The sequence below is a fragment of the Podarcis vaucheri genome (genome assembly GCF_965113315.1).
Source record: "Podarcis vaucheri genome assembly, chromosome: 3".
In the NCBI taxonomy this organism is placed as follows: domain Eukaryota; kingdom Metazoa; phylum Chordata; class Lepidosauria; order Squamata; family Lacertidae; genus Podarcis; species Podarcis vaucheri.
In genome coordinates, this window is record NC_138761.1 from 59,740,272 (window position 1) to 59,754,486 (window position 14,215).

Below are 14,215 nucleotides of genomic sequence, written 5' to 3' on the forward strand. Positions count from 1 at the left end.
ATACACCTACATCACTGAAACAATTAAAGTTAGGTTTAATGAAAGGCAAATATATCTGAATTGTAGGATTGCAAAAAAGTGTAAACATTAAAACACACCTTTAATATTAGTTCTTTTAACCAAAGATGCATCAGGCTAAAATCTAAAATTGAAGGTCACCAGAGACCAGATCCAATAGATAAAGGATTTACTCTATCCTGTACATACCCACATAGAAGTAAGTCCCATTGAACTCCTAGGTAAGTTGGCAAAGGACTGCAGATTCAGAGACGTACATTGTATCTCAGAGTGTTATAACTAAAATTGCACTTATGAAAAATGCATGCACTCTCTCTCTCTCTCTCTCTCTCACACACACACACGAGAAGTTGGTGATCAGGAAGAGGCTGCTTTTGTATTCCTTAATGAATAAAGTTTTGCTCTAAGAACAGAACCACCACACTATGAAACAGCTTCATCTAATGCTGAACTTTAGTTTGGTATGGAATGGTTCTCAGAGATAAAGCAGCTTCTGTTGAATTGGACAGGGTCTTACAGGCAGCAGTATATAACCTGCCTTTCTAACCTAGTGGAATTCACTGAACAAAAGAGTACTGTCAAATAATTAAGACTACCCTTGTTAAATTATTGCAATTTAGTATGTAAATCCTGCTGAAGGCCCAATTCACTATATAAACTACTCTCAGAACTAAATGTAACAAATATTAAAACACAACAACGCTAAAAAAGCTGTACCTTTTGAAGACTGCCTCATTAGTCCCTTCTGATTCTTTCTGAAGTTTTGCCAGAAATACCTATTCTTCTTTTTCCAATCTGCTTTACCTAAAGGGGAACACAATATACATTAGAGGTTTAAATATGTATACATTTTCAAAGGAAACCCATTCCCTCATCCTGTTTCAGTTATTTTTGGACTTTTTTTAATTTTAATTCACACTTGGAAAGAATGCCATAAATAGCTGTCATAAGCAATTATTATTTAGGAAAAGGAAGGCTGTAGACCATTTGCAATAATCAACCAAAAGATTCTATGCTAGATGAAAATGAACACACATTTTTAATGTTCATTTTAACTAACAATATAGATCATACTGAACTTTTATTTTTAGTTCGCCTAAAAAACATCCAAAGTGAAAAGCTACCTAAAAGTTAATATGAAAATGCAATTTCAATTTGTTTGTGTAATCTAAAAGTGCTGCATGACCATTAGTCATATTTCTACTTCAAGCAGGCTTCCTAGTTATTTTATTTTGCACTTGAGTGCAAAAATGAGATCTATAAATAAATGATAAATAACAGCTATCCCTATTTAAAGCAAACATTGAGATGCAAGTGAATTAAATAAACTGTACCAGAAGATTCCAATACATTTGTTTTCTTTAAGGGAGGAGGAAAAGAGTGGCTGTGCCCCTCTCCGGGACAAAATGACGTCAGTGATTAACAAAAACTATCCCACACCTCTTGTCTACCTGTATAACACTTATAAAATGCATAAGGAAGTACTATTCTAAAGGAATAATCCTCAAATATGAGAAGGAAGTTGAAAAACCTCCCCCTTTCCCCCCACAAGCAAGTAGCAAAACATGTGACATTACTGCAAGAGACTTGAAACAGCGAAGTAGATCAACACTGCTGATGGTATGCAAAAAGCAAGGCATTGGGAAGGGGTGGAGAAAGGACCAAATAAAGATGAAGTATACTGACCGACAGCACTTTCTTCAGAGCTTGATTTATGAAGGGAGAACCTAAAACACGAAACAGAAAGAGAATGATTGTGGCTAACGTCTGACGTGTCTTGGGAGTTGTCTGCAGGGCTGACTGCCCTAAGCGAAGGACAAAATGCACCATCTCCCCCCGCCCTTCCATGTACAGAAGCTTGACCAGACCGACAGTTGAATCTTACTTCCACACTGGCAACAGGCCAGTGTCCTCCACCACTGTACCTTGAGGGCAGCAGGCTAACTTAGGGGGCACAGGACAGGCTGCACAGCACACAGAGCTCTGTCTTCCAACAGAGGGAAACGGGGAGGGGGGACAGCTGGGGGAGGGCAAGGACACACAGCATTTGCTGTCTGGGGCAGTCGCCTCACTCTGCCTCATGGTAGGACCAGCCCTGGTTATCTGGCTCACAGTAAATCAGGATCTGAAGCATCAAATGCCCCCTCCCTGCTCCTTTTCTTATGAATGCACACTGAAGCCAGCAAGAGAAACTGTATCTCAGCACCAGCCACACTTAAACAATGGCATTAGCTCAGCTCCAGCCTGAATGCTCTGAAACAAGCTTCTTGTGACTGATGCAGAAAAATATGTATGGAGAACAAAAGAGTTAAAGTTACAGGGTCAAAGGGGGAAATGTGCCAAAGAATGTCCTCTCCTCTCCCCCTCCCTCCCCAGGCTGTCAACATAGAAAATTAATACAACACTTCTACCAAGTGGTAATATATTCTATGCTGTGCATCTAACTCTGCCTTCCGACTACTGCGGCAAACTGTAGCATTCATTAATGCAAAAAATCATCACTTTTTGTGGGCTGGCAGTTTACAATATATGAAAATAAATAGCATTAAAATTAGAAATAGAAATAATGGTAATGATACTAATAATAATTACATTCTTCAATTTAAGTTTACACCTGGCTGCAAAGTGGTTTATTATTGCTACCAAGCTTAATAATAATAATAATAATAATAATAATAATAATAATAATAAATTTTATTTATACCCCGCCCTCCCCAGCAGAAGCTGGGCTCAGGGCGGCTAACAACAATCAAAATAATCCAACATTCTAAAAACCTTTCATTATAAAAATTAATTAAAATCAAATTGATGGCAACCATTAAGCAAAATTCTGTGCAGATTGCCAGAGGAGGGGGTCAGGCTGCGCCCTGACCAAAGGCCTGGTGGAACAGCTCTGTCTTGGAGAAAAAACAAGGATTTGAAGTCTCTATTCCAGAGAGAGAGAGAGAGAGAGAGAGAGAGAGAGAGAGAGAGATCTCTTCAGAAAACAAGATGAACATTTTACTTTGAATGTGCTTCAAAGCTTAACTACACACTCAGAGTTTGACTTTGCAAACCCATCTGATCTGCACTTTCTAGGATTAGCAGTAGAGGGCACTGCAGTGTTTTTGATCAACAAAAGCTCCAAGAAGAAACCAAACTGTATTTTGTTTTAGACCAGTGCACACTGTAAATGATCCAAGTGATTAGAGGCCAACAGTTTATAAGCATGAAAAACATAATCATCAATTTGCAGGGACATCATGAAAGGGGAAACGATAGCATGAAGTTTAATTTTGATTCAGTAAATTCACCCAAGCAAAGGCAGTAACAGCAGTGTTTCGGATATGGCAAATCATCTTTCTTCTTCAGTCTGATTAGAAATTTAATCCGAGCCAGCCAGCCAACTGATGCAACCAAATTCCAGATCTGGGCTGCACCAGGTGCATGCTGGAAGGGGGCCATTGCTAGTTTCCTTACTGATGCAGTTTACACACGGGAGAGCTTGTAAAAGGAAAATTAATGGCTTGGGTGGGTTCACAGCACTAGCAGCCAAGTGCTTGATTGTTAGGAACAAACAGGCACAGAAGAAAATATATAGCAGCCTTTAGATAGGCCCCTGGAGCACAAATATATATATATAGGAGTGTAATGAGGTATATTTATAAAACTCGGGGGTTTTGTGAACATTCATGTACTTTAATTTCCTATCTGGTCCTGCAAATGTTGTTCAACAAGTTTGTGCTTTCACCCTACATCCCAGACTGCTCCTGTCTGGGGTTCTTGTACTTTTGATCATGAGAGATGTACAGACATCACCCTAGAGAATGCATCTCATCCGGCACCCCACCCCGCTCTTCAGGGTCACTATCAGTAATATAAAAACCTTAACTTCCAGCTTTTCAGGTTATGCAGGTACATTCACAATCACATCAACAGGCTATTAAAACAATAAAAATGGTGCCACAGACAGGAGAAACAGGAAAGGAAGGGACAGCCACAAAGCATCATGCTACTTGAACTTCACTACAGCAACTATACAACAGCTATAGGAATAATAATAATAATTTATTATTTATACCCCGCCCATCTGGCTGGGTTTCCCCAGCCACTCTGGCCGGCTTCCAACTGAATATTAAAAACAGTACAGCATCAGACATTAAAAACTTCCCTAAAGAATCCCCACTATCCCCCAAAAAAGGTATTAGAACACTTTGCAGGAATTATACTGAATTTTTATCCCATAATACTGCAAAGTATGGAAAACAGGATACTTCTGTCACTAAAAGTGTACTATGATTTAGAATATACAACTTATATATTAATATGGGGATTCATTGCCCTTTTGATACAATGGGGGTGGAAGTCTGGGAAAGCACACAGAAAGCAGACAGAACAGAAGTTTGTTCAGCAGCTAGAAAATATATTGGCTTTTAACCATTTAAAGTAGGGATGGAGAATCTGTAGCTCTTCAGGTGTTGTTGGTTTCCAGCTCCTATCATCCTTGACCACTGCTGATTTAAAGAGTTTCATGAGAGGCAGAATTTAACTGCATGTAAATTTTATGCTCAACCTTAGATGGCTTTTTTAAAAAAAAATGCTTAAAACCATTCTATGGAAGATAAGCCTATTAACACCCATGGCAGATAAATGGAACCTCCACGTTCAGTACATCTCTGAATACTTGTTACTGTTTAAAGTGAGAACATTTCTCATACACCATACCAGATATATAATTATCAGATGTACTTATAACAACCTATAAGTATGTTTTTATTATAATGTCCATATTGAAGATTTGGGTGGGAGCACAGGCACCAGCTCTAAGGGACCCAGGTTCTTTCAGTCCCTCCAAGAAAATACCCCCCACCCCATGTTAAGGACAATCAGGGGCGGATTTCATAGGTGCCAACTCTAGGGGGCTCTGGTCCATTGCATCCCCCCAAAAGAATTCTTCTGGGGGCAGAGACCTGACCACATGTTTTGTCACACTCAGCTTCTTGCCACACAGGAGAAAGGTAGGGGGAAGGAGCCCTGGACCAGTGTCGGAGGAGGAGGCAAAGCATTGGGAGAAGGACCACTGAAACTGTGCCACCCCCATGTTCAGCTCCGCCTCTGGCTCCTCTTGACATCACGTGTGCATCATCAGCCTTTCCAATCTTCTGCTCAAGTTGGTGCTTATGGATGGGGGGAAATGATCATAATCAACTTGTGACAGAGGCAAGATCAGAACCAGGGACTTTTGGGTTAACAGCTCAATGTCTTAGCTACTACAATACACCAGCTGCCTTCATTGTTTCTAAAAAGCCCACTGGTAGCTGCTAGAAAGCAAAATATGACTTTTCCTATCTAGAAGGCATGTACCAGTTGTATATTTCTCCCATTCCTTTTCACACTTGTATACAGCAATGTTTGCTGGAGGGAGGGAAAGCACCTTTGACTTTGCATTCTATAAAGTATTTTGCCTTCAAGTCTTGCCCAAGGTGTGAATGATTAATTATTACTTTCCTTAAATATGTGGGATGAGGAATTTATGGCATTTGAAAATGGCCTTATTGTTTGATTTGACAATTATGCTGCTCTGACTGTGTTGAACCTGCAGCTTCTCTATGAACACACACCAGACATAATTTGTGTTCTTCCATTCATGGACTGACAACTCGCTCTGAAACTTAATGATGCAGTGACACTTGGCAGAAGTTTCAGCACTGCATGTCTGAAAAGCAGCCAAATGCCATTACTCCATGGCTTTGGCCCTTTGGTTTTGCTATGCTCTGATGTACAGCTTCATTAGCAGACTTCCCAATGAAATGCACTCCGACGCACATAGTAAAAGGGCTCTACAGATACTGACTCATGTAAGGAAGAACGACATAGAATAGATGGCCAATTACAGACCACGATAAGGAGATCTGCTTACTACCAGATTCTAGTTCTGGTGTGAAATTAAATCCATTAAAAATGTTCATAACTTTAATCTCATGCTTTAATGTCAACATTATTTCTAGATCCATGCCCCAAAACTTGATAAGTGAAAGAGGAGATGTTGAAAGAAAGATGCAGCAGGTTCCTTGGAAATGGCAAACATATGACCTGGGATACAACCAGATTTTTTTTTTTGCAAAGCTTCACTTTTAGACCACAGAGTACATTCCAGCAAAGCTGGTCTTGTCTAGTTATGGTCCAACAAATGGTCAAACTGAATGAGAAAAGAAGAAAAAAGAATACTGTTTTGATAGCAGGCCCAAAATGATCCTCCATTGGGTTGCCGTGGTGGATGCCACACACCTCACTGCTATGGTGACCCATTTCCAATCTTCATAACTTCCTTTTCAAAAGTCTGGTGATCCTGGCAGTGGGGTGCACTCTACAGACTGAGTGCATTGCACACAGATAAAAGGGAAAGCTACTTTCGGTGTAAACACTATTTTCTGGCTCTCCTTTCAGTGAGTTAGTAAAGCTTTAACTTCATCAGGCCTGTCCTCGTTCTAGTCTGTGTCAGGCATCTGTGGGGTTTATTTTGCATACACAGTGGCTGACTTTATAAGGCACGGAGTCCATTTGTGACCTGAAATATAAAATAGCCTTGTGCTTCTGCAATATGCAGAACAGTAAATGGAAACAAACACCACCATGTGTGCTGCTTTTATGAACATGCTGTTTAGATCGGAAAGGTCATTGGTTCCCCCCCTCCCCAGCAACACAAAGAGAAACTGAGAATAAGATTATCCTGATTGGTTTTTATTTTGCTATTAAGAATGATAAATACAGATGTGCTCTAAAATATACCCAGATCTTATTTATTGAATGCAAATAGCACAGGTGCATAATGTGGTCCTAAAAATTAGACAGCTACTAAAAACCGCCCATAAAATTATACTCTCTTCTCCCTTCCCAGCATCTATTTACAAACCAAATGGAACAGATAGCCTGGTATAAAGTTATTGCTTATATTTGGAGCACAAAATGCACCAATACAAAAGCCTTTTGCTTGCTTCCTTTGAAGGTGGTTTGTTTATATGCCTGCTTTACACAATGCCCAGTGACTAAACTACTGTGAAAACTGACACCTTTATGAGAGGAGCTGACTGACTTCAAGATAATTTATTTAAGGGGGGATGACACTGTGAGGAAAATGGGTCTTTAGTCCAATAAAGATTTGCATGGACCTGAAGGGAAATGCAAGTCTGAGGGGCTCTGACCCTGCTAGCATCAGTGTGAGAAACATGGAAAGCAGAGAGGTTCCATTCAATTATCTTGTCATTAGGTCTCCATAGCAATGGCTCTTTCAGCAGGTCAAAACTTTCTCAGCAGTTACAAACATGGCACTGCCTTTGTTTTGTTTTGTTTTGTCCCCCCCCCCCTATGTAGGCAACAGAGAGGTAGCCATATTGATTGTGCTTACTTTACAGTGGAAGCAGGTCCCATCAGTTCACAGCATCCTTGATCATGAGTAATATCACAGAACCTGGCTTCTAGTATGGTATCTATATTGCATCTATAAGTCTCTAGTCCAAAACAGAAAACATAGGGAAAACCCCCTTCACTGGCATGACAATCGGCAGGAAAAGAACAGGATTTTTCTTTGTCTCCTTCAAGCCATGTATGAAAAGTTGGAAGAGCCAATATTTTTAAAAAGCAACAACTAGGGAGGCCTTATAGGAATTGACCAAATACTGAAGAAAAACTAGGTCCAAAGCAGATATCAGGCACACCAATAGATGAAGATCAATATGTTCTATCATTCTTGAGTTGAGTGGAGGCCGACAAAGATCTCCATCTCTCATTCAGGTTCAGAAAGATATCCTGGAAGCTCTGGGCCTTACAAAAGAAATTGTCCCGAGACACTGTGTTGAGAAAATTGGGCTGAAGTTGAATAAAAGGAAGCAGTTTACAACCCACTTCGTAATTCCAAACATCCTCCATTACAATCTCACCTCCAAGAACTGCTTTATGAGAACCAAAACTGAGATAATCTCCCAAAGGAACTTGCATACCTCAGAAAGTATTTGTAGCAAAGCTGAGCCCACTCTGAGAAGATAAATCTGAAGCACCCATAGAAAGATGAGCAGTAGGAAATATCATCCACAGTTGCACCTGGAGGCCTTCTATTCTCCCATCACTGAGGGGGCTGCTGGCAATCCATGGCAATTCTCTATGCTCAGACTGGGCAAGGACTGTATGACTCAGAGAACAGGAAGACAATAAGTGCTTTTTGCCCATACTTCTGTTCCACCTCTGGCAGAATTACGTGCCGCCACTTACATGGGACACTGAGAGAGAACTACACTAATGTGAAGAGTGCAGTAACATCTAGATCTAGTTACTCACACCTGGAACTGCTGCATTTTTTCCTCTTTCTGTAAAACCTTTGGTTCTTGAGGGGCCAGGTGCCTGACCCAGGCAAGGATCTCTAGGTGGAGCCATGCACTCTCCACCAGAGCTCAAGAGCTGATGGAGGCTTGAGGCCTGGGGTTGGGAGGTTACTCACTTCTGCCCTCTGTCCCTCCAGTGATGATGGGCAATATATCCAATGACTGGCAGAGTTAATTGCGGTTTGCATGAGAGCAGAGTCTGGACTGCGTCGACCCATTCTAGTGACAAAACTAGTACTGCCTGACCCTGTCCGGTCTCCCTGCTTGAAATCAAAGGGCAGAGCACCACTTTGGAATTTTCTTGGCCAGCTGAGACCTGCCTCCAGATTACGGAGGTGAGCTTCTTTTTGGCAAAGGTTGCCTGAAGACCAGAGATGAAAAAGGAAGGGGTAAAACCTCAGCAGCCTTCTTGCTCCAAACATCTAGAAAGGGCTAGGTTGGGGAACACTGAACTATCTGTTAATACATGAAGATCACCAGGAAGCGTGTAAAAAAGGGAGGCCAGTAAACAGTAGATTCTAAAGCTGAGGGAGGCACACACAAAAGCAGATTTGGTGTCTGAAAATATACAGGCAGAAAGACCGGCTTGGCACAAGGTACACAGCCCATCACCATCTACAAATGTGTTTGGGTCTTGACAAACAGCATTAACTCGCAGCAACAAGCTCTACATTCTTCTGAAAGGAGGCTTTCGTTTCTCTGAGAACAATTGCCAGGAAACATTCCTTCAGCTGCTCAGAGGCACATTGGTCTGGCTTGTCACATGTCACAAGCACTGTTTGGCTGGTTTCTCTCTCCCATTGTGAATGTTATTGTGGGAGTTTCCTGCCCTACTTCTCTCAGGGAAATTATTTGCAAGCAGCATGAATAATTTGGCCACCAATGAAATTTAGCCTCAAACATAACACTCCATCTCTTCTCCCCCCCCCCAACAAAACACCATTTTGCTTTGGAACAAGTTTAACTAAGTCTGAGGAAGACTGCTCTCCCCTCCTCTCTTTAATCTAGTTTATAGCAGTTAACAAAGCCAAGAGGAAGCATTCATTCTCTAGATTAAAAGCCAAGTTTCATACCAGAGTTTTCCTTTTTCCTTGCTTTGGCCTTTGGCCTTTCTTTGCTTTGCAGTTCTCATCACTGTCGTTATTCTGGCTTATTACAGATGAGCTCATAGTAAAATGTCATAGTTAATTTGGTTGCTGTGACAATCTGCTAGAATCAAACATGACAGTACTTAAACCACTCAACTGATAATATCACCCAGAGTACTGATTCAGCATCCTTCTAGATTAGGACTGCAGTCTGGACATTAACCACAATAAGATCAGCAGTCTTATCTTTAGAATTCTGGGAAGTCCATTGTTTAAATCAGGTGACCTGTGCACATGAGTATTGATAGAGAAACTGCATATAAATGTAAGAATGATTTGGAGATCTATACTGGGACCAGTGTTAGAAACTGAGATATGAAAGCTAGGAGCTAAATGGCACTTTAAACCTAGGTTATGGGTTCTGCAATGAAGTGTTTAGGTCCACTTTTTAAATAACAAGCATATAAAGCTGAAAATGAATTAACTGCAGCTAAAATCTTATATTCGTTTTTCACATGGTCTAATCCTCATCTGAAGACTGCAAAAATCAAAGCCATACTTCCCTGGCCCATCCCCTTTAATATTCTTATGAGGGCCCCTTCTCCAGTCCTCAGAGAGTGGCTGGAAGTGGGGAGGCAGAAAAAGGTTCTCCTTTCGTTCCTGCAGTGGCAGTTTTAATCTAAAAACTTAGGTGCAGTACTGCTCTCAGAGCTCAGAAACTGCTTGTATTAATGAAATTCCCTGTCACAAAATGCACCTAGAACAATGGGAGTTTTGAACACTGACTGGGACCCATAGAAATTTGGCTGAGGATAGGAAATGCTTCTGTACATATACACAGGGCTTGCTAATTTTCCTTTCCAACTTCCTCCTGCTGCATAGAATGTTGGAGAGTAATGAAAGGGGCAGCTTTTTGAAGTGAAAAGATCTGATGTGGTATCATGGGTGGGGGAACAAAAAATTACCGGGTGTACATATATGGCAACCCCACATTGCCCCATTGGATTAGATCTCAAGTTGCAGTACTGCTTTGGGGTTTGTTAAAATTGCATCCAAGACAATAAACTTTTAAAAACTATGTGAATTATTCCTTTACAAAGGGAAGCACATAGCCTGCTTGCTGAGACTCACAGTCATTTAAATTAGCAAGTATACCAACTCTGCTGTACTGACTCCTTCGTTAACAACATTGGAGCTAATACAAGAACCAAATTAGTTGCAGATTCAAATCATAACATCAAACTCCTCCCTCTGGCTAGAGATCATATCACAGGGCATGCACTCAGGCTGAGTAGTTCATCATGAGATGTACACAAGACCAGTGCACAGCATGATGATTTTACACTTTCAAAACAGCTGCAGCAGTGAGCACATCTCACAGCTGATGAAGACACAGAAGCTCCCATGGTCTGAAATGCAAAGCTGCTCAAAAATGTCCCACTGTTCAGAGTGCACAGAGACCATTCATAACCATGCCACTCTGCAACATCCCACAAGGGACAAATCGCTCAAAATTATCCCTGGACTATGGTGTAAAGTGTCTCTAATAAATTTATAATAAATTCAGCAGAAAGGCCTTTGGTGTATCTTGATAGATAAGGAAACACGGGTGTCAAAGTTCAGTTTGCAATTATATCACGAAACCTCCCTGGTTTAACTGTTTTTGTTACACTGACAAAGAGTTGGGTTCAGAGAGTGATTAAACACCCAGTGTATGCTGTGCAAATTCACATTCTGGTGACAGTTGTCTTTTAAGTTAACTAAATGGGTCTCCTGAATGCCCCAAGAAGATCAAAAGAAAACAGTTGCTTTGGCTTCCCTATTCTGCTTGTAATACCTTCAGTTTTAGAGGCTGCAGGAAGTAGCCTGCTTAGATCGGTTTATTTTGAATCAAACCAAAATGTATTCCCCAAAGTAGGGGGAAATACACTGTCCTCTTCCCCTGCTAAAAACAGGATGAAAGACAGGATGCAGAAGGTTTGACTTGGTTTGACCTGGATTTCCTGCCAAATACACAGTGATCACCAGATCTCTTCTCCTTTCCTTGAGTAAACAACTGCAGGAGAGCTGCTGTCACTTTCAAGATATCACAAGGGGGATCCCTTTGTAACAAAGTTACACTTGTAGTTGCACGCAAAATTAATCAGTGTTCTGGGAAAGTTCTCCAATTTTCTTTCACAATGAAAAATGTACATCCTATTATGAATCTCACATTCATTAACAGCCATACTTACACAGAAAATACACAGAAAACAGATGCTGTTCCTTTTTATAAGGGACAGTTACTATAGCAATGGAAGCTTGCAATATATGCTACACGCTTTTCTTTATTTCTGGAGGTTCCACTGTTCGAATCAGTCTGTATGCCTATTTAGTAACATTTTACAGTAGGCAGTTGAGTTTTCCCTTAGTCTAATGCCAAGTGTTATGGTAGCTTTTGTGGTATTTGCCTAGTAGAAATTGGACCAAGACCACCAACTCGGTTCTCACAGGCTTTGGACAGATGGTAACAACCCTGAACTGGGGAGAATCTTCTATTTACTTGAAGGCTGGCATGGAGAAATGCTACCTCCAAACAAAGAGAATGAGAACCTGTTTTTAAATCACAATACACAAAACTGTCCAGAGCTCCCCCCCCCCCTTTGGCAACATAACTACATACAAACATGTATGCTCACAAACACAAAGCAGGTTCAAAGAACCAACATTCCAACCAGTCTTTAAAAGGCAGCTGAAATCTTTAAAGTTTGCAAAATGAACTTGGCAATACACACCTGGGTCTCTAAATACCATTCATTGCTGATTTCCCAGTACAGTAAGCTACTTTAAAGCTACTGTGCACATACTGAACCCTTGGATCTATAGACATTCTAAAAATTGCAGTGGTGATCCAGGATTAGCTACACTTTTGAGGAAACTCCCTTTAAAGAATTTACTATGAACGATTCAGACCTTTAAAAGTGTGAAAACGAGTTGCATTCTTCTCACTAGTTTTACTTCAGCCTTGACAAATCTAGTGGAGCAGCTGGTAAAATATTCTGCAGCAGTGACATGCTTTTAAACATATAAAAGAACTTTTTAAAAAAAAAAATTGCTGGCAAGAATCTTACATCATGCAGATGGCTCCTGGCAGTTGCATTTCTGCTAAAACATCATGCTGGAAATTTCACATCACTCATTACCGTGACAAGAAAAGGGTATTTATTTCTAAACAAAATCCCACACATCAGAATGGGATAAATTGCTGGCTTCCTTCAACTATATAAGACTGCCTTGCTTTAGAAGCTGGCAGTTGCATAGCCAAACCCTGCTGTATTATGGCAGTTGCATAGCCAAACACCTGGTGTATTATGACTGCTGCTGCTTCTAGTTATGGTCACTAGTTATGGCTAGTGTGCACATTCAAGTCAAAGAAATGTGTCCCCAAATTTCTTGGGCCCATTGGAAAGTTACACTAAACTACAGCGGGACGTACAAGCAAACTGGACAATGGTTGTTTTTCTGTGTACTTTAACACAGAATCTACCTTAAATCATAAAACTGGAGAGTTGGAGAGGACCCCAAGGGTCATGTAATCCAGCCCTCTGCATAGAAAAGGTGTGTAGTGTTGGATTGTTAACAGCAGAAGGGCATAATACTGGTAAGAGAAACAATAGTGCAAAACCTTCCAAAGAAAACTTATTTCTCCAAGCACTTTTATCCTCAGTATTCTGTGTGACAATGGCTGGGCAAAAAGTGCTTGGAAGCAGAGCTACAAGCAGGAACGGGAAGGTTCAGTACCTTTCATCCACATTTCAAAATGAGACCCCCAATTACATTTTTCTAGGTGATTAAGACTGTTCCAGGTTAAACACATTAAACTATCACCCTTAGATCCAATGAGGCCTTCATGGTATATCCTAGCAAATTAGCTATTCACTAATACTAAGTTATAGTTTTTAAATAAATGATATAATTCCTTAGGGAAGGGAAGAGGTACCTCATCTGCATCATCATGCCATAGTATTCGAAATTTCAAAGGCAGTCTCACATCTTTTGTGAACCACTGCATCCAAAACAAGAATATTAGGGATGACATTTGGAATGTAATATAAATGCTGACAACATCACATGGAGTCGCTCATGAGCACTAGCTTGCCTTGTGACCCAGTAGCTTCTAGAGAATTTCTCCTCTGTCAGGAGAAACCAAAAGATTTCTAAATTTTGGTGCTAAGACTTCTCACAAGAAAGGAAAGACTTGCTCTAGTGTATACCTGAGTTTACATGGCATGAAATGATTCACTGATTCAGCATAGATTGCAACTCACACATTTTCCATAGCTTAAACCAATATCTGCCTCTTATCCCCACTGCAGTCTGTGGACCTTTATGACCCAACACCCTGCTCAATTCGAAGAGTGTATAGCTGAAGTTTACAGATTTTTACAGTTACAGATTTTTAAAATAACTTTCTCCTTAAAACTATTTCAGTAGAGTGACCTTTTAGGGGAGATTTGATTCTTACAAAATGAGATAAAAGTTCTAGTAATTACTTAGGCAATCACCTCAAAGGGGCAACTGAGGCAAAGCAGGACAGATAAGCTGTGATCTGATTTTTGCTTCCACAATCAACTTTTTTAAACCTGTGGACTAAAATTCAAATTCCTCTAAAGGGTGAGTTGCTAAAAGGAAAGAAGGGTATCATTGTGATACTTAAAATGGGAACACTACTTCTGCAAAAAAAAGGTTTCAAAATGGACTCATCATACTGTTCAA

General features: G+C 40.5%; 1 protein-coding gene across 6 annotated transcripts in view; it reads right to left on the reverse strand.

Annotated features, from left to right (window-relative positions):
- The window catches only part of LOC309528039 (SAM and SH3 domain-containing protein 1-like), a 540,262-nt gene that overhangs the window by 59,630 nt on the left and 466,417 nt on the right, over window positions 1-14,215 (reverse strand). For all 6 annotated transcript variants that reach the window (XM_082215198.1, XM_082215200.1, XM_082215201.1 and 3 more), the window contains exons 5-6: window positions 1,705-1,745; window positions 736-822 (exon numbers count right to left, since the gene is read on the reverse strand). In XM_082215198.1, the coding sequence (XP_082071324.1) occupies window positions 736-822; window positions 1,705-1,745 (128 nt within the window). The remainder of the gene's footprint in view (window positions 1-735; window positions 823-1,704; window positions 1,746-14,215) is intronic.